General features: G+C 40.5%; 1 protein-coding gene across 12 annotated transcripts in view; it reads right to left on the bottom strand.

The window, feature by feature from the left end:
- ZNF462 (zinc finger protein 462) overlaps positions 1-26979 on the bottom strand; it is a 96702-nt gene that overhangs the window by 28569 nt on the left and 41154 nt on the right. For 7 of the 12 annotated variants that reach the window (XR_010468892.1, XM_065045678.1, XM_065045679.1 and 4 more), the window contains 6 exons: positions 25424-25675; positions 19344-24832; positions 18253-18417; positions 16353-16627; positions 13081-13199; positions 8689-8880 (listed from right to left, as the gene is read on the bottom strand). Coding sequence is in view for 11 of the 12 variants with exons in the window: in XM_065045678.1 (XP_064901750.1) it covers positions 8689-8880; positions 13081-13199; positions 16353-16627; positions 18253-18417; positions 19344-24832; positions 25424-25643 (6460 nt within the window). In the remaining variant the exon portion in view is untranslated. The remainder of the gene's footprint in view (positions 1-8688; positions 8881-13080; positions 13200-16352; positions 16628-18252; positions 18418-19343; positions 24833-25423; positions 25676-26979) is intronic. The other 5 variants (XM_065045684.1, XM_065045683.1, XM_065045685.1 and 2 more) reach the window with 3 other exon arrangements.

Raw genomic sequence — 26979 nt, 5'->3', positions numbered from 1 at the left:
ATGTCTATAATTCTCTGGATAAGATGATGCAAATAAAAGCAGTAGGAATTCTACAGGACTTAGGAAGAAGTAACATAATTGATGAAGTAAGTTATACCATTAATTATGTCCATCAGAAGAAAAGTATCAGTGAAAGATCTTCCTATGCCCTCCTGTTTTTGAGTATTCAACACTTCCAGGAATTCCTATAAGCATCAGTGTTCAAGACAGGTACAACACGATCATGAACACTGCCTGAATCATTACCCTGCCCTGCTAATGCTGTGATTTGGAAGGATCCATTTCAGGGGTCAGGAAACATTTCATCATAATAGCTGTTTAATTACTAGTTATCCCTTCTTTTCATACATCCTCCCCACAACATAATTTTTCCTGGCTTCATGTCAATTTAACTTTCCTGCAGTTTTTTAGGTGACCTGGCCACTTACTATTCACATTCAGGCTGCACACAACCCTCTCATTATAAACCAGCCTCTTTTCAGTAACTGCTCTACCACTTGCAACCTCTGCAACATCAGTGCCAGCTACTACAGCATTTGAACCCCACTGGTTGCTTTGCGCATTGCCATTTTTGCTTACAACACAGAGATAATGCAATGAAGTGCATCCTGTTTCCCTTCCTCTGCCATTCATGTTATTTCACGTCTGTTTGCCCATGCCTTCTGTTTCAAGAATATTGCAGGCTGATAATCTGCTGCCACTGGCTTATAAAGGGTGAACAGTTTAAACTGCTGGTCATGTTTCAACTGTATATTCTTATCAGCTGTTATTCAAGGAATAAATTTCCATTGTCTAATAGGTGGCACAAAAAAACAAGAATTGTGCCACATGTCAAACATTGGGATCTTCATGTGCTTACCTGTTCCCAGAAAGTTCTCTAGCTATTCCTTATTCTGTTGAGCTAAACTCAAACTCATAAATGGAAGCACACTTACAGAAGAGGGGAACACAAACAGACCTGTGAAGAGCTTTAAACAAGATGTTGATTTAACCCATCTGCCAAAAGGACTTACTGGTCACAAGTTATGTTCTGAATTTACAGAGATTTCCTACTTCAATTGATTCTTCTTTCAGACAATAATCTACTAAGCTTTTTTTTTTTTTGGCACCAGTAACCAAACCAACCTCATGCTATTATGCTCCATTATTTCCTTTTCAATTTTAAGGGCAATTGATCAGATATTTTTCAGGAGCATGCAACACTTCCTTCTATATTTTTCTGTCCTTTTAAGTATCTGTATTAATACAAACACATAACCACAAACACACATGCTGCTGTTGCCTAACTGCTCACTTGCCTCTAAGCTTGAAATGAAGAGAGGAAAGAAAACCAGCTTCATAAAGTCCTACATTTTTGCAATCTCCTTTAAAACTAGTCCTAAAATTACAGTGACAATATATGGGTACTGAGGACCTCTTCTAAGTATAAAGCTTGGAAACTTGGAATTTATTCTGGAGACCTTCAGCATGCACCTTGACATTATCATTATTATTGCCAACAGACTGAATTTCTATCACCAGCTCTGAGTGATCTCAGATCACTTCGGGCAGTATTTTCAAATACTGGTACCAAATGTAGTAACAATGTCCCTTAAAGAAGAAATAAAACCAGCTACTTATACATCTAACTTCAGGCCATCAGGTATGATGACGACATATGTCAATTTCAACAGAGCTAAACCAGCAAAGGAGTTTTACTTCTCTGTCAAACACCAAATCCCTCTAGCAGGTTTTAGATCAATAGAAAGCAACTGGAGTCTCAGGGGACAAGAACAGTATCAGTTAACTTAAAGAAGAAGGCTAGTAACACATGGGAATGGCAGCCTACAGGAATGCTGTCTTGCACAGCGTTGGTCAAGACATACTACATACCCCTTCACAGCAATAGCATCCTTTTTACTTTGCGTAGAGTTGATCACAAATTCCAGGGACAGCCAAAGTACGTGACAGCTAAGAGAGCATCCCCTACCACTTTGTCCCCTATCCTGAACATACAAATCAGAGTCAAAAGAAAGTAGAATTGTCAGGGTAAAACAAAACAAACAAAAAATGAAAATCAACAAAACAAACAAGCAAAAAAACCCCCACACACCTCCCCCCCAAAACCAAACAAAACACAAACAACCCCCCAAAAAAACAAATAAACAAAAAGCCCCACACCAACCAAACAAAATCAAACAAAAGAAACAACCAAACAAACAAAAAAAAACCCCAAACAAACAAACAAAAAACCCGGAAGTCTAGGTATGCTTCTTTCTTTCCCCCATGGGTGCAATCAGGTCATTTCTGTCTGTCCAGAAGAAATCCAGAAGATGTTTCTTCCTTCATTTATTACTTGATCCACCCAAACAACTTCTTCTGTATTCTGTCTGCCCTAGGCAAGTCTTTCGATATGGCATCAATTCTATCACAGCAGGCTGGCCAAATCCATACGAAGACTGGCAGCAAGTTTCTCCCAGTGCATGAGTTCCTTTCTCCATCGCGTGGAATCTCAATTTTTGCCTTTACCTATTCAGTTCAAGCACAAAAAGCTCAGGACCAGAAAAGAGCACAATGAACAGCAAGTTGACACCCCCTTGATCACAGCCAGTGACAGTTTCACTAGACACAAAGATGTTCTCAACACACTGTAGGAAAAGGCCTGACGCCAAACAGCTATACACCAGTGGAAGATAGCTGCAGAGAACAACATCATCCCCAGTGCCCTAGGTCCTTAAAACAGTGAGGAGTATGATCAGTAAACCTGGAGGTGAACAAGTCCTGCACTTGTTCCAGCAGTCCCTGCCGATCTGATGCAGGAGAAAAATTCCAGTGTGATCTAACCTCTGATAATTAGTTTAACACTGACCACAAGAAGTAAGGCACACCAACAAGTATTGGAGATTTTTAACAAGCACCAAAAGGCAGTGTGGCCACTGGCAGCACCTCAGGGAAGGAAAGACAGGCAAAGTCTGAGGGTAAAGCAGGAACTTGGTCTAGCTTAGAGAAAGAAGGAACATGGCTGGGGAAAAAAAGCAGCCTGCAAGGAAGAAGGGTTAATCTAATACTTCAGAGTGATACATGATACATGGAGCATCACTCCTACAGGGCACCTACAGCACGCAGGACAAGTCTGACTGTAACTACAAATGCAGACACATCTTCTGTTCTGTGATAAGCAGACCATCATCTTGCATCCTTAACATGGATGCTATCCTTCCAACTCATCTTGCAATTAGAGTAATTACGTATTGAAGCTGCTTTGCCTGACTGTGCTCTGTAATCACTACTGGCCCTTTGCCTCCCCAGTCAAACAAAAGTCAAATAAAAAGGTCTCAGACTTTAAAACTGAGAAGTCTAAGCCTGTCCCCCTGAAAGAACACAAATCCCGAACTAAATACAAAGAAAAGGGTATTCTGCTCCAATACAAGGTTTCCAGGCTGTTAGGACTCTGACTGTTGTGGTCTTCCCAAAACAGCAGCAGCCATAAACCACCAAGACACAGTAGCAACAACGAGAGAGAAACAGCACCAAAGATTAAGAGTGACAGGAACCTTCTGCCCTGATTGGAAAGTCAGAAAAATATCCCTTATTGAAAGCAGCAGTGTATGTGAATAAACAAATCAGCTACAAACTATAGTATGGATTTAAAAAAAAAAAATCAAAGGTAGTATGTCTGATCATATGGAAAGCTTGCCTCTGTTCTGAAAGGTAGAAGGAAGACAGAGATACGTGGCTCTGGGGCTGAGTGAATCATTGTAACAATCCTACCTTCTTGGCATCAGCCCAGACAATTTTGTTGAAAAGGCTCCTTGCTTCCCACTGCTCTCCTCTCATTATGGGAGTATATGAAATTGCTTTAGCAAACCTGCTAAAGGCCCTTTGCACCCTCAGGATTTCATTTGTCAAGTAGCGTAGAAGACACACATCCTGATTATGCATTATCCGCTTTGAAAAACCGTACAGAAATGGGAAGGGATTCACAGTTCTTAAGCAACAATCCCAGAAACTGGTCTTAGTAAAGCAGCTTTGTACCTGGCCTAGCTCTGGCAAAGCAAACAAATGTATTTATATTTCAGTCTCTAGATGAGGCCAAGTTCTTTTCCACTGGCAAAGGCTAAAGTTCAGAATAAGATGGAACAGGGCACTGGCTGTTTAATTTAGCAGTTTTAAACGCATTTCCTGCTGCAAGTAATTAAATTTAATGAAGATGTTGACATATCAAGTACTAGGAAACTCAAAAAAAATCTTCTAGTTCTGACCCTGCATGTGTTTTGTGATGTGTGCTGGTATTAATGATAGATCCCACTTAGTTTGCACAACAGTGAAAAGCATGATTATTGAGCTCCAAGGGCACACAGAAAACCTGTTGCTTTCTACACGTCAAGAACTGGTTGCCACTAAAAAGGAATGATCTTGTACAATAGCAAAATGACTGAGCAGACAGTAGAAGCCACATCCAGATCTGTCTGGTTTACCACTTTCACTTTAATACTTTATTTTGCTAATTTAATACTCTTAATCAATAAAATTTAGAAACTGTTATTTTGAACTACTGCATACAGTCATGATACAAACAAATTTATGAGGCTCCAAATCTGCCAGCCATATGAATAAAGGGTACTACTTTGCTCTACAAAGTAGTTAAGCCAAAGGGGTTATTTTCACAAAATAAAGAGCTACTAAGAACAGCACCAGTACTAGCCAGGACAATTTAGGGCAAGTATTTTACATGCTCCCAAGAAGCTTCTGCTGAGGATGAAGGCAAAACATGAAACTATTTATCAATCTACTGAGTCATTCTTCTTCATGGGCTTTTGGACAATAGGTTGCACTCATTGATTTCTCCAGTTTATAAGAGAAAGGCAGTCCACCAGTATGTACACAAGCAGTGTCTGTTGCCATGTGCTTTCTCCTTAGCTGATGATCATGTTACAGATAATACCTGTTGCTATTGTTCCTATTCCTGTTTTGCAGTGTTCAGTGACACTTTTTTGTGTCTCTGCCTTGCTTCCAACGCTTCCTTATTGAAAGAGATGGTAGTTTTCTAATATTATGCCTTGACAATGTAGACTGTAGGATTCCATTGCCTTGCACTTAAGTCAAGAGGAACATAGCTGACCCTGCACAATTCAACACTGGAAACCCTTATCTGTGACACATACAGCCCCATAGGATAACAGTATCATCAATAAATCCATACAACCCTTCTAGGCAGAGATTAACATCAATATAAGTTCTGGTTCTCACAAAGACTCTGAAAAAACACAGAAACAGATCCTGTTAGGGGATTCAACCAATCCTCCTAGCAGTTTGTAATATTTCAATTTACATGGCATTTTTACCATTTAAGTTCTCAAAAGTGTTAAGCCACACTTCAGTGTGAAGGGCAAATAAGTAGGTAAATCCAAACAAACAAAAAAGCCAGTCACACATATGGAAATGAATAGTCCAACACCTCAATTAATTTCTTTCTTGCAAGAGGAAAAATACTTGTAAACAATCAGAAGAGCAAAAGAATATTTTACCACAATGGCAATCCTACCATTTCTAAAAGACCTGGATACCACAAATTGTTCAGTGTCCCTGTGCTATGCAAAACAAACAGAAAAATCTTGCACTGATTTTTTGTGGCTGTTTGTAAGAAAAACACCTACCAAAAACCCATCACCCCAGCCCCCCCAAAAACTGGTGCTTTATCTCTAGTTAGATTAGGATACAATGAAAACAGGTTCCTTGCACACCAAAATATCGCCCAACATGCAAGGAGAGATAAAATAGAAGAAGCAGCATCTTGCAATGCCTCTGTAAGAAAGTAATCTCTGCTAACTCACACAATCACCTTCTTACACTACTGCCCCAAGAGAGGTATACAAGCACGGAATCAGTTGTTATGCGTTCTAATGATGATGTAGTTGCCAGGGATGGGGCTACCTAAAATGTTCAGCACCTACTCCACTTCAAATCGACTCCCATTAAAAGCATATCATGCACCCAAAACATCTCCAGGATATACAGTTGAACACTTCAGATATGCTTGCTGCCACCAACACAGAATTAAAAAGAGATGAGTCACAGAAATTTATTCTCATCTTTTAATGAATGGATAAATCTAAAATAATAAAAGAAATGTTCTAAGCAAGGCCTCTCAAGGAAAAATCTCTGCAGGAAACCAAACCAAACCAAATCAAACACAAACACCACCAAAAAATCAGCAGAAGTTCCACTGGGCTGTTGTCCCAGAACAGTTCTATTCAGACATGCACTCTGCTATAACAATTCATTACCCTTGTCTCCATTTTTACAGGGCTCAAAAATTGGCAAGATGAGTTCTGCTAATTCCTCAAATCTCCCCCAAGTCATACTGTTCTGTTTCCTATTCCAACCACAATACTAATCTACAGACAAGAACAGACCCTTTCTGCAACCATTTCAATTATACTAGCCTGCTGGATACACACCAACCTACAAAACAAGCCAGTAGCAATGTGAGGCAACCTTTTGTCTGCCTTTTACCCAAGCCCTATTTCAATTTTGCATCCCCCGTGAATTAACTTGATCACAACCTGCAATCTGTGTTATTTATACACACTAATATAGACAAAATCCAACTACTCTACAACATGTGAGCCTCACTTAACATTGGCTCCAGTTGAACATAACAGTGCCTGTACAGAATTGCATTTTCTATTCTTGACATGAAGCTTTTTCTAGTCCTACATATCACCTGCAACTTGCAGGCCTAAGCCACAGAGACATTGACTTATTCCCTTCTAAAAATCAAAAATAAATTATGTCATAAGAGCAGCTGTCACAAATCTGATCTGCAACCAACTTAATAATGTAAAAAAATTACTAAAAATGGGTTATCCTTCCTCAAGCAACGCTGAAAACATTAACACAATTATTTTAACACCTGTACTTGTCTGACTAGCTCCCCAGTGGGTGGCTTCTATTATTGTCAGTGACTTAACTATTGACCCTGTTTAAAGATGAACAAGCTAATTGGGACAAATTCTGCCTTGATTTCAGGCTGCAATACTGATCTAGGTAACAGAGTGAGCCTCATGAAACGTTAACAGAGTGTGATATTATATCTTTTTAGGAAGAGTTCCTAAAGGCTGTAAAATTATCTTCAAAGAGATCTGCACCCAAATTTTAACTTCAATAACCATGTCTCTGAGCTTCTGGGATAATAAAAAAAAAACAAGTAAATGAACCACCCTTCCCAAATTCAAATATTGTTCTGTATCTCTCAACACACCATTGCTACGAAAAGATTGTTAACAAACAGGGAAGACTAGGAAAAATTATTCTCCACTTCTTAGTCAGTAACAGAATATTTTTTTAACAAAGCAATTAAAAATCAGCAGAATACAAGATGTACTATGCTTGTTGTATTAGTTTAAGATAGCATTATCAAAAATAAAAGTTCAGTGAGTAAGTCTTCATTGCACTGTTCCAGACAACCATTTGACAAAAGGTAGTCTGAGAGCAGCTAGTAAAAATCTTTTGGTAAGATTCTGAATCTGACCCCAGGAGTGACTTGTGGAACGACAAAAATATTATTCATGACTCTCTTTGCCTTCAGTAAAGTATTTCTATGCTGATTAGTTTTTTTCTTTAAATTACTTTCTGCCATCTTTTGAACTTATTTCTTATCTTTCACTCTCATTTCACACATCTTTTCTGGTAAGAAAGGAAAGAAAGGAAGATGGGAGACCAAAAATGTTGCAAAATGATTACTGATAATATTTACCTGCATCATCAGTTTGCCTGTAACCCAAGCAAAACAAAAACATAAACACTAAGAACCTCCCACAGTTCTGGAATAAAAGGTATTTTTTCCCTCTTTTAATAGCCGCTTCATCCCTCCCAGCTCCTTGAACATCTGCAGGTCTGAACCTTTGATTTATAGTCACCTACATTCTCCTCCCGTGTTGATGCAACTCATCCAGGAATTAATATTTTTCTTCCCAAGACCACGTCTTCTCTTAATCAGCAGGAAGTGACACCTAAACATCTCTCATAAGCTACCATTTAAAAAGCCTTAACACTTGCTGTGATACCACACAACCCCTCTCCCATGAGTCTGCACTTTCTCTGTTAACAGTCTCCCTTTCTCTGCTGCTTTCCAAATATCTTCTTCATACCCCTCTAGCACAAAGGGATTAACAGTTTTCAAAGAAAGCATGGAAAAGAAAATGGTTCTCAGATTCTCCTTCCTGCAGATGGAGCTTAGTATCTGAAGGTACTTTTGGTGTCCTCTGTAGCAAGGACAAGAAGAATAATTACTTTTACTATCATCACAGGTTCATATTTTAAGCTTAATCATGTGGTTTCGCTGTAAAAGGGTGTTTTTCAGGAGCACGGATGAATTAGATAATCCCTTTCCCAACTTGCTATCAATAGCAGCTCTGACTTTGAAAATTTTCTACAATTTAAATCTCTGCTAAGATGCCAGCACTGACATAATCCAAAGTCAACTGGTGACAGGACAAATTAATGTAGTATGAACTGGTGAGGATTTAAAGCAGGTCACTTTCTACAATACCATGTTTACTCTTGGTTTTGATGCAACTTCTAGCTTTTCTTAATGATCAAATGAAGCTGCTTTTTGGGCAAGTTACCTGCTGTAACGTTTTATTGTAATAAAAATTTTAAGTGGCACCTTAGACAGTGAAATTCTTGCTCTGAGGCACCTCTTACCATTAGAGTCCTCCACTTCTTCAGCAGGAGTGTGGTTCTTGGAGGTGTGGTGGGCGTGTGAGGCTGCAAGGTTGACAATGCGGGGTCTTGGTAGTGTCAGTGCTTTCCCATGCACTTTCAAGGAGTGCTCTTTCAGCTGGCTGATTGTCATGGTGGAAAATGAGCAGGAGGAACATTTGTAGGCATGTTCACCTGGGTGAGCGAAATACAGGCAAGTCATCAGCTCACAAAAGAAACAAAATGGGGTTCCCATACTTCTACTGAACTTGGCAGTAAAACTCCCATGGACTCTTCAGTGAAAGACTGATCCCAAAGAGAACAAGCTATGTGTGTCTCCTTGTTGGAGCAGCCTGGAGTTTGCGGGTACAGACACCTGCTTTGGACCAAAGTATCGCCTCCTGACAACTGCAGATCCTTGTTAAGTGACCAATGCCAAAAAATGAGACCAGACTTTTAGCATGCCTGTGTTGCATGGTATGAGAAGAAAACAGACTCAGGGATGAAAATGGTGTCATTTAACCATAGCACTTCCAAATTTATTTGGGAACACAGCAACCAGAGAGGGTGAAGTAATCTGTTTCTGCATGCAGCACATCCAGCATCACTACTAATGAAGAAAGAAGGACACTACGAAATGCTAACAAAGGCTCCTCCAAAAAAAAAAAAAAAAAAAGAAAAAAGAAAAAAAGAGCAGGGCGAACATTTACGTATGGGGAAGGTCGCATTTTCATTATGAAAAACCTACCAACGGGCAGGTTTTTCTTCATAGAACTGGTAACCAAGTCAGGGTTGGTTTACTACAAGAAGTGAACATGGCAATACCAAGAACAGTGCATATCTGCAAGGCTATGTGAAAGTGCATTATAAAAAAGCACCAAAAGAAGTGAAAGAATAGAAATAATGAACAGTAGGTAATTTAATTGTGAATACATTTCAAGCCATAGAGACAGCAAACAAGGGGAAACAAATCCTGAAACAAGATTTGTTTTACATCAAGCACAGAGGCAACTGGAACATAAAGTGAAACTATCCCAACATAAACAATATGATATTATGCAGATGCCAAGTTATTGTTTTAGAAGTGCCATTTCCAGGTACAAGAGTAACACTGGCCACATATGAGTTGTACATATAGTGCCAAAACTAATGGAAGAGTGAAATACTCATGAACAGTAACAGAAGCACAAGAGTTCTGGTAACGAACGAAGTATAACATGTTTTCCATCTCTCAACAAATTTAGCAAACAAGGTTCTCAAACAGCATTGTTTCCAACACTGGAAATAAGTGTACCAAAAGAGAATGTGAAAACACATGTATTGCAGCAAGTTAGAGTAAGCACATCTCAAAAGAGTAGTAACCATCCTACACAAAAAATAATTCCGACCCCTCTCCTCCAGAAAAACTATGATAATCATGGGGATAAAGTACAAACTCTTAAAACCCCTCCTTTTGGTACATCTGAAAAAGAACAGATCACTGAAGAGTCTGTAATGGTGAAACAAGAAACTGTCCCATATGTTTTTTCATATGGAATTCCTCACCTGCATATTTTATCAGTTACATATTACCTTTTTACAAATAGAAATAAAAGATTTTTTTGTACAGCACATACAAGTTGCTCAATGGAACAGGATAGTATAAGGACAAAGGAAACTCCAAGGTAAAAGATACCAGTGAGATACAGATATAGACCTTCATGGTTTGTCAGTATAAGAGATTCGGGACCACAGTAGGCACTGAACAACTGTTAACTTAAAAGCACCACAAGACATTAAAACAAATAAAGGACAATTACATATTAAGCATTCTAGACACAACTAATAAATATACACACTATTCAGCCATATCAGTTCAGGTGGACATCAGCATGAACGAATATGTTTGACTGCAGAGGAGATGCTACAGTTTGGCTTAACAGAGGTCTTCTGTACATTTTTGACTGCCAGTTTTGCATTTCATTAAACAGTTATACTAAAACACCTACAAATAAAAAAATTTAAAAAATTATGTGGTGTGTCTCAACACCCAATATGTACTCAAAGCATTATGTTCCAGATTACACAGAAACTAAGCAGGGACAATACTCTGTCTTACAACCATCCACTTGTGCATGCAGCACATCCAATGTCATGACTAATAAAGCAAAGACACTAGAAAATGCTAACAACAGCCCCTCAAAAATATATATATATAAAAAAAAGAACAGGTGAAAAAGTCCAGATGAAAACAACAGACAACCCATTTAGAGATACTACAAACTGTTATGCTCCATGCCAAAGGCACATACTGGGTGAAAAACAAATGCTAGAAACACTGACTGGTACCAGCTATTAGGCAAGAATTCATTTTATAGCACACTGAATTCTGACCCATCTCCAGAAAACAAGGGAGAAAGGCAGACTGAATTCAGGATTGTATTGAATTGTAAAGATCTCCGGGGGACGTTAGAAAAATTCAGGGGCGACTGAAGTTTCCACTTCTAAATAGGTTGATTGACAAGAGACAAAAAAATGGTAACAAAAGAGCAGTTCAGAGAACCACAGTGTTGAAAAACTGGGAGTCTGAGGATAAGTCTTCATATCATCTTTATTCAGTAGTCTACATTTCTGCAGGATTTACTCAAAACACAGCAAAGCTCTGACTGAAAAACATATAACCAATTTTTCTGTGATGTGAATATTCATCAGCCTTTGGAAACCCTATCACACAAGCCATTGTGCAAGCACTATCTAGACAAACATAAAATTGTGGTTTTGTATGATGCGAAACACAGTTCTTCAAGAAGTGTCCACTAATCAAGTTCAAGAGTGTGAACTCATAATAAATAAATCGATGATTTACATGAAGAGGAGTGTGAAGTAAATATTAGCTGCATGCTAACTTTGGCTTTAAAAATCTGGCAGGATCAAACAAGGTAACACAAAGTAGCCTAACTGTACAATAGCATAAAGAAAACATTATTTCATGTTTGGTGAAGATGAAGAACCATGTAACCTCCATACAGGGCATACAGGGTCTGTGACTCTGTAAACACGAACTGCTGCATACAGTTGGATCTCCTAGAAGGGACAGAATGCAATGGTCCCATACAACAGGAAGTTGGCAAAAGTTATGCTAATCCGCAATACCCATCCAAGTACAGAAAAAGGTCCTGGCATAAGCTCTGTGAAATCTGAAATCAATACAGGAAATGAAGTTCAAGAGACCATCAATCCCTCCTACATTTTTGTAGATGAAAAGTCCCTTTGGATTAATGTTGACAACTAACTTTTTTTTTTTTTTTTTTTTAAATCTGCAGACAGCTATAAATTCATCCTGCCTTTTCTCCCCATTTTCCCACCATCCTCCTCCACCCTAACCTCAGTATATGACAAATGTGAATGTGTAAACAAATAATAGAGGAACCTTTTTGTCACACGTTCCAGGAGTTTCTACTTGCAAGTTTTAACACCTGGACTAGTTTGCAGTTTTTTAGATTGGTCAGTGTTCTGTTATTTGCATTAGAGTGCATGTTTGGACTGTGGTTCCAGGGCTACTTTTTTGTCCTTTTAACCACAAATATGCAACTCTAGCCAATAGAGCAATAAGTTCTGATTCCAGTCTTCCGACAACCTTTCAATGCCTAGGGAGTGATGGTAAGTTGACTTATCCTGTATGACACACCACCTTCCCAATTCCTGTTCATCAGAAGCATGTCTGCTTGCTTGCTTGTAAGAATTCCGTACTGCAATACAGAAATTTGCAAGACAATTTTCCATGTATAATAATAGAACCATGCCATTCTCAATCTGCTGGACACAGACTTGACTCCCATAGTTTGCACTGCTTGGTTTTAACATAAAAGCCAGTGTAAGACTATACAAAAAACAAGGTGCAATCCACAATTCTTTTCCCAGAGTCACCTAAAGCACAAACATAAATAGAAACATAGCAAAGCAAAGCTTACCACCAATCCATTAAGACACTAATGGTATAAATGAACTGATTAAATTCTCTTGGAAAAAGTAATAATGATAATAATGGTAATGATAATGATAATTAATGATGATGATGATGATGATGATGATGATGATGATGATGATAATAATAATAATAATAATAATAATAATAATAATAATAATAATAATAAATTGTTCATATAAAAGAATACAAGAAAGGAAGAAGCTATTGAAGTATTCATCACAGTTTTAAACTCTTGTCCTTCCAGTAATGCTATCCATGCTCTCACTGATTACAACAGGTGTGTAGGCTGGCCAATTGTGACTTGCCTTTGAAAACCTTACCCAAATTTGGTGACAAAACACGTGATTCAAACCAGCATCTCTGATCAGCCACAAGAACACACGGGCCATTTGGGTTGCTGCACTGCAAAACTGAGACAGAAAACTTACCAGCATGAGCCTTGAGTATATGAGTTTTCAGGCGGCTATTATAAGAGGACTTGAATGGGCACAGTTTGCAACGGAACGGCTTATGGTGTCCATGATGTGTCTGCATATGACGATCCAGACTTGGAAAGAGAAAGACAGAAAAAGGATATACAAAAAAGTAAATAATTCCAACTATTCCTTCAGTTTTGAGGCAAAACACTTAAGAGTAACAATAAACTAAAAAAGAGGCAGACCAGGCTCCACTATCCTTTCTCATACTCTCTTAAAATTCAACAGGTCTGCTTACAGAATAAATAGAATCTAATCTGAGGAAAAGGAGCTGACACCAATTTTGTTATGCAGAAAGCGAGCCACTTAAATAAACTTACAGGGCAAGATAAGTACAAATCAAATTATACCTGATCCAGACTTGAAGGACCAGTTGAAGAAACAAGAACAGTAAAATTATCATAACAGAATTTTTCTCCTGGTCAACATTGTTGTGAAAATATGCCCCTTTTTGTCCTGCTGATGATGGAAGAAAAAAAACAAAACACAACAAAACAAAACTGGTTTTGAGCACCTCTACTGAGGAAGCCTTCTTTTGGTTACAGCAGCAAAGACAGATTAGAGATCCTGCTCTGGGGAGGATGCCAGCAGGCTACAGTTGATGAGTTCCAGGATTAAAAGGCAGCAGAGTTTCAGAAGCAACATTGTGGTAGATTCTGCATGAAGCTCAACAAGAGAAGAGGTGGCAAAGACCAGATTCTACTTTCATCAGGAAAACTATAAGCTACGGACAGACTAAATACCGGGTGGTAAACAGAATCTGCACTCTCCACAGTTTCTTGTAACAGCTCAGTAAAGATTGGAAGGCAAAAAGGGATGTTTTCCACATTTTCTAACAGGAGATCAAATGAATTCTATTTGAGTGACTCCTGCAGAGCTCTGCAGTTCCTACACAGTGGCTGACAATCATGAATTCACAGTCCCTATGGGGCAAGCAGGTAGTTTCAGCTCGGGTTGTAAATATTTCCAGTACAGCCTCTTCTTTGGACACATGTATGCTTTTTGATCTAGTCTTAGTTTGAGTCATTTTATGCACGGTGATGGAACAACAACAGGCAGACACCTCATACTGAAGGAGTGGCAATTTGCCAAAACTACCCCCACCTGTCACCTTAATTCTAGATATATTTGAGGTTTGTTTCCTTTTATTTTTCCTAAATTGTCCTTTTTTTTTTTTTTTTTTTTTTTTTACTGAATATCAACACATAGGTCAAGTGGTGGTTGTTCCAGCCCTCTCACACTACACAAGATTGTCACGGGACCTTTAGTCCCACACTGACAAGAGCCTGAGCCAGAAAATCCCTGTTTACAAGAGCTAACACTGAAGTCTGTGTATTCCAACATCTGATGGCAGCAAAAAAATAAAAAATTAGCTTATGTCTCCTCTCAGGGCCATTTCATACAGACACAATCTAATGGAAATCCAGAATGGAGTTCATGGCAAGATAAAATGTACCGTTTCTCCAACAAATAGGAAAAAGTCTCCTAAATGAATAACACATTGCACACTTGCAGTGAATACTTCATAGAACAAAATTTCTCTTAAATAGCTGTCAAAGAATGAGCTTTATTAACAATTAAAGTAGACTGCCAAAGACGTATATAATACATATCAAGCTATTATAAATATATACCTCGAGGTATTCCACACAGTAATAAATAAAACTATGTTCACAACCACGTATTTGGCCACAAAAATTCTTCTGAAGGCAGGTTTCTAAGTTTTGGTCACATTTGAGAGAACAGTGGACTGTTTAAGCATTTGATTTGGTTTCTTTCACAGACTTCATCTCCCAGGAGAGTAATTGCGTTAGAAACAGAAATAAAGGATTAAACAGAAAACTTCAACAACAGTGACAACATCTATTACCAAGTTGGGTGATGATACATGTAGTATTCTTCCCTGTCATACACCACCTTCTGACTTACCGTCCTTCTACTTGTAGGATACAACTTCATTCATTTCCTAGATAGGAAACAGAGTAACTGGATTCCAAACTCAACACAAGTCTGATTTTGGAAGCAAACCAATTTTCTAGGCAACCAGCAGGTTGTGTAAACCACGTGAGGTAGGGGCATCCCCCACTGTCAGCCTTGCCAAAGCAGGGTGGGATACGCCCAGCAGTACCCTTCCTTTCCCCAGTCCCTTTTTTATTGTTGGCTGCTCAATCTCACGGACCTTTTCAACAAGGCACAGGAAACTCTGTCATTAATTAGCAACACTGTGACACTAGAAACCAGAAAAGCAGAAATCTCGCTTTTTAACATAAAGAGTTTTAAAAAGGCTTTTAATTATGCTTTCCCACATGCTTTTGATTGGAAAACAGTGAACATCTTCACCAAATTAAAAAGCTGTACCAACAGTGCTATGAATGCCTAAATCAAATGAGCACCTGGATCTCTCTTTTGTTAAAACAGTAAAAAAGCAGCTCTCTCTCCAGAAATTAGAGGAAACATGAACCTGCGAGCCAGTCCAAAATGCCAGTGGAAAATATCCCACAAACTCAATTTTTGGGGGGCACACCATATATCACGATTAAAATATTTTTAAAACTACACAGCTTCAGGTAAAGTCAGCCTTAAGCAAACAAATCACAAGAAATGTGACTATTCATGATTACTATGTATGTTTCACATGCCACATCAAACAACGAAACAGGCTGAAAGAGTCACTAGTATGCCACACTAGTGTGAACTTGAAATATTTGTAGACTGAAATTGCATACCACAATTAAGAAAGAAATATAATTTTGATGTAAGTTTATGACAGTTATTTAGTATCAGAAATGAAAACTCAGTCATCAAAGAGTTGTAGTAATTATAAACAAGGTAGTTATATGCAGCAGAAGTTCCTTATATATGAAAGATTAACAAAGAAAATACTTTTCTCTCCTCTTCTTGGCTGGCAAGTCTCATGCATTCGACAAGGTTGCTTAAGTGGTGGCCTCAACTGTCTGCCTACTGGAAGAAGTCTTATTCTTTTGTTTACATGTTTTTCCCCTACATGATAAAAAGGGCTTAAATAAATTCAAGCGGATATAAACATGGGACCTTTTATAAATAGCCACTCTTAACAGCCAAAGATTTTGCAGCATGGCAAATACCTAAATGCTGAGAAAAGTGTTGCTCAAGATCAAGTTGTGTGAGCTCTTCAGTGTCAACCCACAAAACAGTAGTGATAGTTTGTGTTTCTTTTGAAAACAAAAATAAAAGCCACAACTTACTTGTGCCTGAAAGCAGAGACAAAGGAGCAATACTGGCAGCTGTACTTGTCTTCCCGGGTAAACATGGCCAGAGCCAAGTGACTCCTCTCGTGAGATCGCAGACCCTGCATAGACATCAAAACCCGGTCACACTGGCTGCAGTGGTAGCCCCCAGGCCTGGTTTCATCTTCCAAGGATGCTCCAGATTCAGCTTCTGTAAATTCCACAATGCCAGGGTCTTTGGTTCCCTCACAACCCTCCATCAAAGTTGTGTTTGAAGAATCTTCAGCTTCCTGCTAAAAAACACATACCCCCCCAAAGCCATCAATTCTCTCTCCCTTCTGCCCCTCAGTCTTCCAGTGTGTTCATTATAATGCCTAAGTTTCCCACTGCATTTTTTGTCTAAATATATCCCTATGTGAACTCCACATCAATGACTTTCTGGAAAAAGGGCCTAGTCTTGAGAGGGAAAAATGTAATTATATCTGACATATAAATGCATGCATATGTAAAAAAAAGAATCTCACTCCTTGATCTAATTTGTGTCAGATAATGCAAAAAGACAAGAAAGTGAATCAACTATCTTCCAGTTGCCTTGATATGAATCTTATAAACTTGATCAGATAAACATTAGTAAGGTATAGAGCAAGTTCATATTAGTTTATTTTGCTCTAGCTTATAGTGTACCTACTCTGCAGAGTAAATCAGTAGTCTAGTCTACAGTAGACTTGTCCATCAGCATCAAATTCAAAAGAAAGATGGTGCCCTAAGACCCTAGAGTCCTCTTTAAAAATAAAAAGCAAACAAAAAAGAATTTTTAAAATTCCCTTTCCTAACTTTCCTTGTTTCCCTTTCTAAACAGAGCATGCATTTTTGCAGCAACATTATACAACCTATAAAAGCATTTCCATCACATTATTTTGGCCACAGATTTCGTCTTTTGTTTCTTGCTGCAATATTTCTATTTACCCAAAATAATGCACTGACCCTACATAAACTTCACTTGAGAAGCAGGGAGAGCATGAAATGGTATGCTGGGAGGGAAGCCTCTGAATCAGTCAGTAAGTAGTACCTGGTAAGGTAAAGGAAGGTCAGTGGCAGGGCAACAAAAGCTCTCCCAGGTAGCATGATTTAGGCTACAAAGCACTTGGCTTCCTCAAAAGCAGATGATGTCATGAAAGCAACACCCTTAGTCAGGCACTGAGACCTGTAGTACGAGTCTTTGCCAAGAGCCTACTGCAGCGCTGCTAGTTCCTGCAGCCTTGTTTTACTTTCACTACCCCTGTCGCTATCCTGGGAACTGGGCTGTGGAACATGGCCTACCCTTGGAGATGTCCCAGAAGGTGTTTCCTTTCACAGGGAGAAAGGAACAACACTTTTACATTCGATCACCTGCACAGGACCACTGGCTGACATGGTCATTGAATGGTTTGTTTGGATCCAGTGTGCAAATTTAATATGGGAAGGTATATCACAAGCAACTTCACACATTCGCATGTGCACGCATCCTCTTCTTAAAAAACAAACAGACAAAACAAAATGAAAAAAAACACCACCAAGCAGCCCTTTCAGGGTTTAACTAAGCAGAAAAGTAGCCCAGATAGCTGAGAGAAAGCCTCCTGCTCATAAACCAAGTCTTTCGGTCATCAACGACATCAACTCCTCTGTGGCTGAGAAGAAATGAGAATTAAATAGTCTTCGTGCCCCTGGATCAAGAGTGGAAAAAAGTTAAAACATCTTAAAATAAACCAAATGCACTTCAGAAATTTAGTGTTAGATTAAAATATCATGCTGAACTGGAATACCCAGTTCAAAACCCATCCGACTTCACAAAAACCCTCCATAGGTTTTCAATGAGCCCTTTATTTTAAACAATACAAGAAGTTGCAGTCACCTTTAGTCATCTTTTTCAAATTCTTACCTTTACTGTAGCTGACACAGAAGAGACATTCCCATACTGGACATGCTTGCGGAGGTGATTACAGATGGCTCGAAGTGTTGGATGGACTTCCACGCAAAATTTGCATTTGTAGCCAACCACCTTCCTTTCTTTAAGTTTTGAAACATCTTCCAAGTGTCCAAAAGCCTGTTTGAGTACACAAGCATAAATCACTAAAATATGCTTTGTTATCTCATTTTCAAGAACACAGACCAGATTTTATACCTGAAGGGAAATTATGCTTGATGTACACATGTCCTGTTTTGCAGAACTGCAAGGTCAATTTTTGTTGACATCTCTTAATGCCTCCAGAATAAGTGGACAAGGCATTTGCGACAGGACAAAAGTTCAGTTTCTGCAGAACAGTAGTCCACTAGAAGACCATTCATTTTGGCCTGAAACTATGCTCTTTCATGACACAACTTCCCCAACAGCTGTGTGCAGCTTGTCCACAGCAAGTATATTTCAAACTGAAGCAGAAGGAAGGGGGTAAGCAGACAAGAAAAAACAAAGTTTGGTTTTGTGCTTATGAGGCACTTGCCCAAAGCTTCAGTCACAGATAGATTCATGTAATGTAAATATTGAGTGCTTAATGAGAGAAAGTACTGAGAGAGAGACAGGTTGAGAACAAAACTGTTTTGTTATTCAGAGGTATACTGAAGAGGGGGGATGGCACATTTCCTAAAGAATCTGCAACGAAGTACATAGCAGCCTTGCCACAAAAGAACAAGTAACAGTAACAGATACAGCTAGCCTTCCAGAAGGGTGGGAGGAAGGAAAGAAGACAAAATACTGAAGGAAGGAGTAAGAAGGAACAGGGCTTCCTACAGAACCTAACGATGGGTGGAGGATGGATGACAAAATTAAAGCGGAATGTAGAACTGACTTATGGAGCTCACTGACACGCTGAGTCATTGATTAGCCTGTGATCATTTGACCGTCAAAGAGAACATGCAAGTGGGCATTAGTAATAGGCAGCCTCTTGGGGTACAGAATGAAAGGTAGTGTTTTTGCTTCTCTCCCCTGGCAGGGAGCAGGGAGCAAGGAAAGAGACCAGACACACAAATCCTTACCCTCTCCTGTTTGAAATCTGCAAAAGCACCATCTGCGTATTTCTGCTTGCTCATAAGCTGCTTCCTCCTCTCTTGACGTTTGGCACGCTTCTGGAATTCCTCGTTGTGACCATTCAAGTGTGCAGTCAGCTCTGCTGTGCTATGCAACTTCATATCACAGTGCTTACACTGGTAGACAGGGTTCTGAGAACGTGTGCCACTTCCCAGTATGGTGAAGTCCCTCTTCAAATCCTTACTGTGGTGGTCAGTGTAATGCATGCACAGCAGCTCTGCTGTGCTGAAAGACAGTTTGAAACATTTTATGCACCTGAAGGGAAGCCACTCAATTTCCTGAGCCTCAGTCTCCACCTCAGGCTTTTCAAAGTCATTCCTCTCCTCAGCTGGAGCTGGCTTTTCATGTTCATCAGCATACACAGCAGTGAAGTAACCCCCCAGCTTGCTCGCATGCTGCTTCTTAGGGAAAACACCAGGGTGACGCTTCATATAGTGGGACACAATACCCTTTTTGCTGAAGGACTGGAAGGAACAAAGTGAGCACTTCTTCTTCTCTACAGCCCTCCTCAACTCCTCGCTTAACTGAGGAGTATCATCCTTGGGAGGAGATGGAATGATCACTTTATTGGGTTTGTCGCTTACTGTCCTGGAGGCTGCTAAGCAGTGAGTGTAGTAAGCATCAATGTCATGTCTTTTCTGGTAGTGTGCCGCAAGCCCTTTACGGATAGGGTTGGTGTAAGAACACAAGGCGCATTTGAAGAGGTTGTTCTTGCCCTCTGGCTGTGCCCGGACGTTGTTATGTTTGATGCGGTAGTGCCTAGCTATCCCCTTCCGGGTGGAGCAGAAGTATTTACAGAGCTGACACCGGAAAACTGTGTGAGACACTAAATGAGAACTGGAGAAATGAGGTGCTGGCACAGAGAGTTCTCCAACATCCTCAGCAGCAATTTCTGGAGAGGTCTTGATTTCAGTCACCATGTCTGGCTCCACTGAGGTAGACACCTTTGGTGGTGACTGGGCAAAAACATCAAATTCAGGCTGATTGTGGTATTTCTCATAGTGAATTTTCAGCTTCTCAAGCGTTCCATGGGTGTAAGGGCAGAGTTTGCACCGATAAGCACCAAAGCCTTGCTTGAAAATCCTACTAGTCTCTTCCACGTCATTCTGAGCAATGTCATTTGACTGTTCCACATCATGCACAAAGTCCTCAGCAGTGACCTTTACTGATGGGTGCCGTTTCTGGTAGTGTGTGAGAACACCATGAATACGTGTATTAATGTATGGGCAATGTCTGCACTTGTATACAGCCCCTGGGTTAATGTCTATATCCTGAGCAAAGTCCGCAGCTTTCACTTTCATGCCAGGATGCTTTTTGCCATAATGTGTCAGAAGACCATGTAAGTTGTTGTACTCAGACTGGCAAACTGTACACTGATATGGAGTGGAAGAGATAGCAGGGTTTGCAGAAGCCAGCTGGACAGTTTTTTCCTGGGAAAGGCTGGGATCCTCTGCACACTCTGCATCCTGATCCAGCTGTGATGTTGTTATCTGGTCTTCAGAATCCATCCTGGCCGCAGCTTCATCAACCTGTGGGATGGATTTCTCAGCAGCATCTTTCTCCTTAATGATATCTAACAATACAGATTCATCTCCATTCATGGCCCAAGGGTGAAATGCTTGGTAGTGATTAGTAATATCCCAAATGGAAGATGCTTCAAAAATGCAGTCTCTGCATTTATAGCTCTTCATCTCTGTTGGCATCACTAGAGCAGGAGGGGAGGGATCAGGACCCGCCCAGAGTTTAGTTGCCATATATGTGTAGTCAACATAATGTTCAGGATGTCTCCTTTGGTAATGCACAAGCAAACCACTTGGCTCAGTGTGTGAATAAATGCACCATTCACAGTGATAACCAGCTTCTATCAAGCCATCCAAAAATGCCCATCTCAGAATGGATGTGACCGTTGCCTTCAGACTCGGGTGATCTTTCTTAATATGCTTCCTCAGTGCATAGAAGTAAGGTGATGTGTAGCTACACTGCCTGCATTTAAGGGCTCTCAGCTTTGACTTGTCCCGTTCAGTGCTGGAGGTGTGAGCAGGCACGCTGCCAGTTGATTTCTTCTGGCTGCGATCGCAAAGGCTTCTAATGGTGGCTGTATGCTGCCTAATCACATCTGCATTAGCTTTGAAGTCACGATGCTTCTTTTGGTAATGAATGAGCACGCCTTTCACGGTCCGATTTCCATAATCACAGTGTTGGCAAAAGAACATTTCATTCTCGGGAGGATTCACAGAGGTCTCAGATCCACCCCGGCTCAACTGCTGCATTGATACTGGTGGCCTCTGAATACCAGATGACAACTCACCAGCTCTCACCATTGCTGCAGTGGGGGGTGCCTGTCTGATATATTTGGCAGTGACCTTTATTTCTGGGTGCCTTTTCTGGTAGTGGACAAGCACTCCCACAACTGAGCGGTTGCTGTATGAACAGTGTTTGCAATAATAGAGTTCAGAAGCAAGGTCTGGGGGTGGTGGTGGGGGAGGTGGAGGTTGAGAAGCCAAGTTGGACAATTTTGGGGAGACAGGCATCCCCAACTCAAAAGACATCTGAGCCAGGGCAGAGCCCCTGTCAACAGAGACTACACGCATAGTCTTCTGAATTCTGAAATATGATGCTTTTTCTTCAGGGTGCTTTTTCTGATAATGCACCAGGACTGAATGCATGTTAGGGCTCGCAAATGAACACACGTCACAGTCATAAACAACCACACTATTGACTGAAGGTTCCTTCTGATTTTCACATTCAGGACTAAAACTCTTGGCGGCACTTTTATTGAAACCAGCTGGCACACCAGCCCCGCGAGCCATGGGGGTGGAGGTTGCCATAGTTTTTGGAGCAGAATTCAAGATCTCTCTCAGTGTCTGAGATTCTGTGTTTAGCCCTTCTTGCTGCTCAACAACGTAGCTTGAAAATATCATTGCATTGTTAATTTTCACTGTGGGATGCATTCTTTGGTAATGTGGCATCAGACTTCTAACATTTGGGCTTGTATAAGAGCAGAAGCGACAGCGGTAGATCAGATCAGAATGATCAAAGTTCAGTACATTCATAGCTTCAGGATGATGCTCTCCATAATGCTGTTGCAGGTCCTCAAAGTTTGTGTAGTCAATGTAGCACTCAAGACACCGGTACACTGCACTGTGATCATTTGGATCCAGGATATACCTAAAGCTGAATTTAATATAGGGATGCATTCGCTGGTAGTGGGTGCTAACACTCCTGGCAGATTTGTTGCTGAAATCACAGTGTTTACAATAGTAAAGCCTGCCTGAGTCATTAAACTCTGAATTCTCATTGTTCTGATCAGTGCCATACATGTTTGACTGGCTCCCCAGAACTGAAGCATTAGGGCTCTGGTGATCCTTCATGCTCACAGAAGAATAATAGTCTTCCTCATCTTCAGATAAGGTGAGCTCAATTTCTGCTCCATTGGAGGAATTGTAGTCATGCTGCATGCTTCTGAAGTTTGTTTCCTTCTGGGAATCACTAGCCTCTCTGCCCCACATTTGCTGGGGTGCATAAGAACTGGAAACCTCTATCATTGGTTCTGTTTGCTCCTCTTCTCTGTCTAACTCTACTTCTATCTCCACCTCATTGTCCTCCTCTTCTTCCTCATCATCCTCTACATTAATCACAGCATCTTCTTGCTGTTTGTTTTGGTTGATTTTGCTCTGCAGGTTGCTCGCTATTTCATCAATTCTAGTTCTCTTTTTCACTGGAGAGAGATCTAAGGGGAAGTCATTTGACACCTTCCGAGGGGCCTTTGCAATAAAGTTATTTTTAGATGAGAGCCCAAGAATGGAGGTCTGGCTCTTCTTCACTGTGCTGGCAGAAGGGTGAGCATCGGCCTCACTCTCTTGTGGTGCATTTGATGGTGGTCCATCATATTTTGGCAAGTTGTCACAGAATGAATGCTTGTGCTGCTGATGAACTCTGAGGCCTTTCAAAGTTGTGGTGGAATAGTTGCACATAGTGCACTTGTAGGGATGTTGTGAATGGGGCTGGGGTGACTGTTGCTGTTGCTGCTGAGGCTGCACTGGTTCCATCATCCCACCTGACTTCCTGCCATTTATATTTCCACTCTCATAAGACACTGTGCTGTCATTCAAAGAAGATGCGATGCTTTCAGTCTGAGAGTTCATAGTGTCCCATTCTGATGCTGTTCCTGTGTGACACTGCTTGTGGGCACCAAGCTTTAACGAACTCTTGCAGGTGAAAGGGCATTCATCACACTTGTACACAGCGGTCTTCCCAGACAGGTGGATGTTCTCAATGTGACGGGAAATGCTTCGGCGGTGCATCGTCAGGAAAGGGCAAAAAGGACACTGGAACCTGTTCATATATCTTCTAAAGGGAATCCCCTTTGTTTCCAATAGTTTGTTGCCATCAGATCCCATCAGCTGCTCTGCAGACATTCCTGAGGTCTGGTGATCCATGGAGTTCAAGCCATTCTCGCTGTCCATTTCATTTAGCTCTTCATCTGAGCTGGAGTCATTTAGCATACTGCTTGTTTCCAGGTCAGCAGAAGAATTCGTCATATCAGCAATTCCATAGCGGGATCTGTCAGACAAATTAACCATGCCTGAGTTATGAGGTGACTTAGGCTTCATTTGAGGGTAAGACACAGAAGAAAACTTGGAAGATGTAGAAGAGTTGGGCCTGATAAGAGAATTGCTCATAGAGCTCCTGAAGTTTGAGACATTAGCATTTGACATCTCACGTCCTGTTGTATTCATGGAGATATAATTAGAGTTTGGAGAGGTATTCTGGGCACTCTTACTCTGTACATCAGGTGCACCAGTTCCATCTTGCTGCTGTCTCAGGCTTGACAGTATTTTTACCATACTGCGGTGCTTCTTCATCATGTGGTCACACCAGCGCTCCCTTCGAGGTGTCTGGTAGCTGCACCATTCACAGCAAAAGTTGCCCCTAGACTTTGTGAGAGGCTTGACCATGGATTCCAAAATGCTCCGCTCCACCACCTCAGCAGGCAGCTCCTTGCACGGTTCCTGCACTGGCACAGAGGCAGATGCTGATTCAGACATAGCAGCAGCAGTAGCAGCTGGAGGAGTTGAACTCTCTTTCAGGTTGTTCTTGTGATACATTTTCTGGTGCTTAATAATCCTTGCACGCCTGGGTGACTTGTAGGTGCAGAATTGGCAACTGAAAACTTTGCCAAACCCTTCATGCATCATGATGTTGTAACTTAGGGAACTAGCAGCTGGTGGGCCCACTGAACTTCCCCCAGCCTGTGCTCCATGAACCTTGCGTGTGTGCTCTATGAGGAGGTTTTTAGAACGGAAGTAGCGCACACAGAACTTGCACTGGAAAAACTTGTTGGCTGGTTTAGGATTTGGAGCCATGTGCTGACCATAGAAAGTCTGGCTCTGGCTATAGTAACTTCCAGTCCCCATCTGACTTGTTGCATTTTGCCCTAAAATGAGAATTAAGGTGTATATGTAAATAAATAAAATCAAATAAAGAGGCTTTTTCTCCAACCACCCGGTATGCATAAGAATGCAACCACATCCTGAATATACAATAATCACACCAGGAATCCCTTACTTGCTTATGGTAAGATCTAGATATCTGACAGTGGTCAGAAAAATGGCTATTATGCATAGTGTCTACATATATGTGACTGTGGTGTACAGTTTGGGATAGACAATTTCCAAAATAATCTTCTTGGGGAAAAACGAAAGCTAGTATACTAGGAAAGTTGAAAATTTTGAGGTGGTTCATGGTAGTGAAGAACAACCATGAAAATCTGAAAATCAAAAAGCAATATGAAGAAATACATGAAAAGCAGCTGGGAAATAAAATCATCCTCCATGTTTGCATTTACAGAAAAAGCTGTGGTCAGAATCAATATGGCTGAAGCCAGACATCTGCTTTGTTGACATAGTAATAAAGAGAATGCAAGTTTTAAAAATCACATTAAAAGTACAAACCAAAACAAGCTGAAATAAGCCACATGTAAAATAGAGAGTTAAGAGTTGAGTTCAATCTTAGAGTTGGGATTTACCTGCTATTTCATCTGCAATTGTAAATTCATCCTTTACAGAAGAAAACTCAACCTCAGTCTGGTTGCTAGCATTCATGGAACCAGACCTTGGCTGGCTAGGACTTTCCTCAGAGACATCAGTTGGCTGCAGAAAAGCAGTGTGAACATCTTGAATGTGAGCTTTAAGATCTTCATAAGATGGAGCTCGAAAATCACAGCCATCACACTGCAGCACCTCCATGGTTCAGGAATGATCATTTACATTAGAAAATCCTGCAAGAAAACAGGGGAAGAAGAGGAGATATGTTTCAGAGCAAAGCCATTGTAGCAAATCCTGAAAATAGGCAATATCAGGTTTACGATGAGTTAATAATTTCTACAGGTTCCACAAATACTGCAGTGTAAAACTCAGTCTTTGCTTACCATATTAAAAGGCATCAATTCAGATTCACAAAAAGTCTAGGTAGCTCACAAGTTGCTGACTCAATACTACTAACAGTCAACTTTCTGACAAGTACTGATTGAAAGGACTTTGTCCTCTTGGCACTTCCATTGCACAGGATAAGGCTGTTGTTCAGAAGTTTGTCTTCTTCAAATACCACAACCCATATGCTACAGTATATCACTCCCAGTCATGCACTGAAATTTACAACCAGAAGACAGCAGCTTCTGCCCTTAAGAGACCCACTCTAACATTCTTGGAAGCTGCCAAATCCTGCTTGTTTCACTACCATAGATCAGGAAGAAATTTGCCTTTCTTCTTAACATCCTATCAGTCTTGATGCTGTTGGAAAACCTAGACATAACTTCAAGATGAGATGCAGCTGCATGAGCCCAAGGTAGAATGCTTCACTCTGCCCTACTTCCAACAAGCTTTCTATGGGCATTTCCATTATTTGTTAGAATGTTTACAGTTTCATTTTAGCCTGTTCTGGGGACACTACCTTTGTGCATTAGTCTGGAGAATGGAAAGGGCTGGAGGAAAAGAGGAACTGCAGCGGGAATAGGGATACTGCAAAAGCACAATGGTAACAGTTGTTAAAAAAGACTTGTGGCTTCCTTGATTTATCCAAAAACTGTTGAAGTATAAACCAAAATAAGATACGGTAACATGAAGCATGGTGGTTCAGTTTGTGACCAATTAATCCTGCAACAGAGTTGTACGTTCCTGCACTGCCATGAAGGAGAGGACACACAAAGCACAAGCAAGACAAAAGCCTTAGACCTGCCTACCCTGTGCAGTACTTAGGCACAAGAGCAACCTTCATAGGTTAACAGAAGAATTACTTCTTTAAGCTTCCATGTGCTGCACTGGGAAAGGATAATAAACTGGGTGTTTTAGAGGTCCTAGACACAAGGGCAGCCCAACACACTGAAAATTCCACGTTTATCGTATGCAGAGTATGAAGCTACTTCCACAGAGCAGAGAAAGCTCCAAAACATTAGGGTGCAGAAACAAGAGATGGTACTGCATCAGGATTTTATATGAAAGAATGCTTCTTTTGATAGCCTGGTAAAATAAACTTCTAGCAAGTTCAATTCTGGACAGTATGAGCAGGCTCTCTCCATATTTACCT

This window comes from Columba livia, chromosome Z, assembly GCF_036013475.1.
Source record: "Columba livia isolate bColLiv1 breed racing homer chromosome Z, bColLiv1.pat.W.v2, whole genome shotgun sequence".
Taxonomy (NCBI): domain Eukaryota; kingdom Metazoa; phylum Chordata; class Aves; order Columbiformes; family Columbidae; genus Columba; species Columba livia.
The sequence above is the reverse complement of the archived record's forward strand: the minus strand, read 5'-3'. Positions and strand labels throughout refer to the sequence as shown.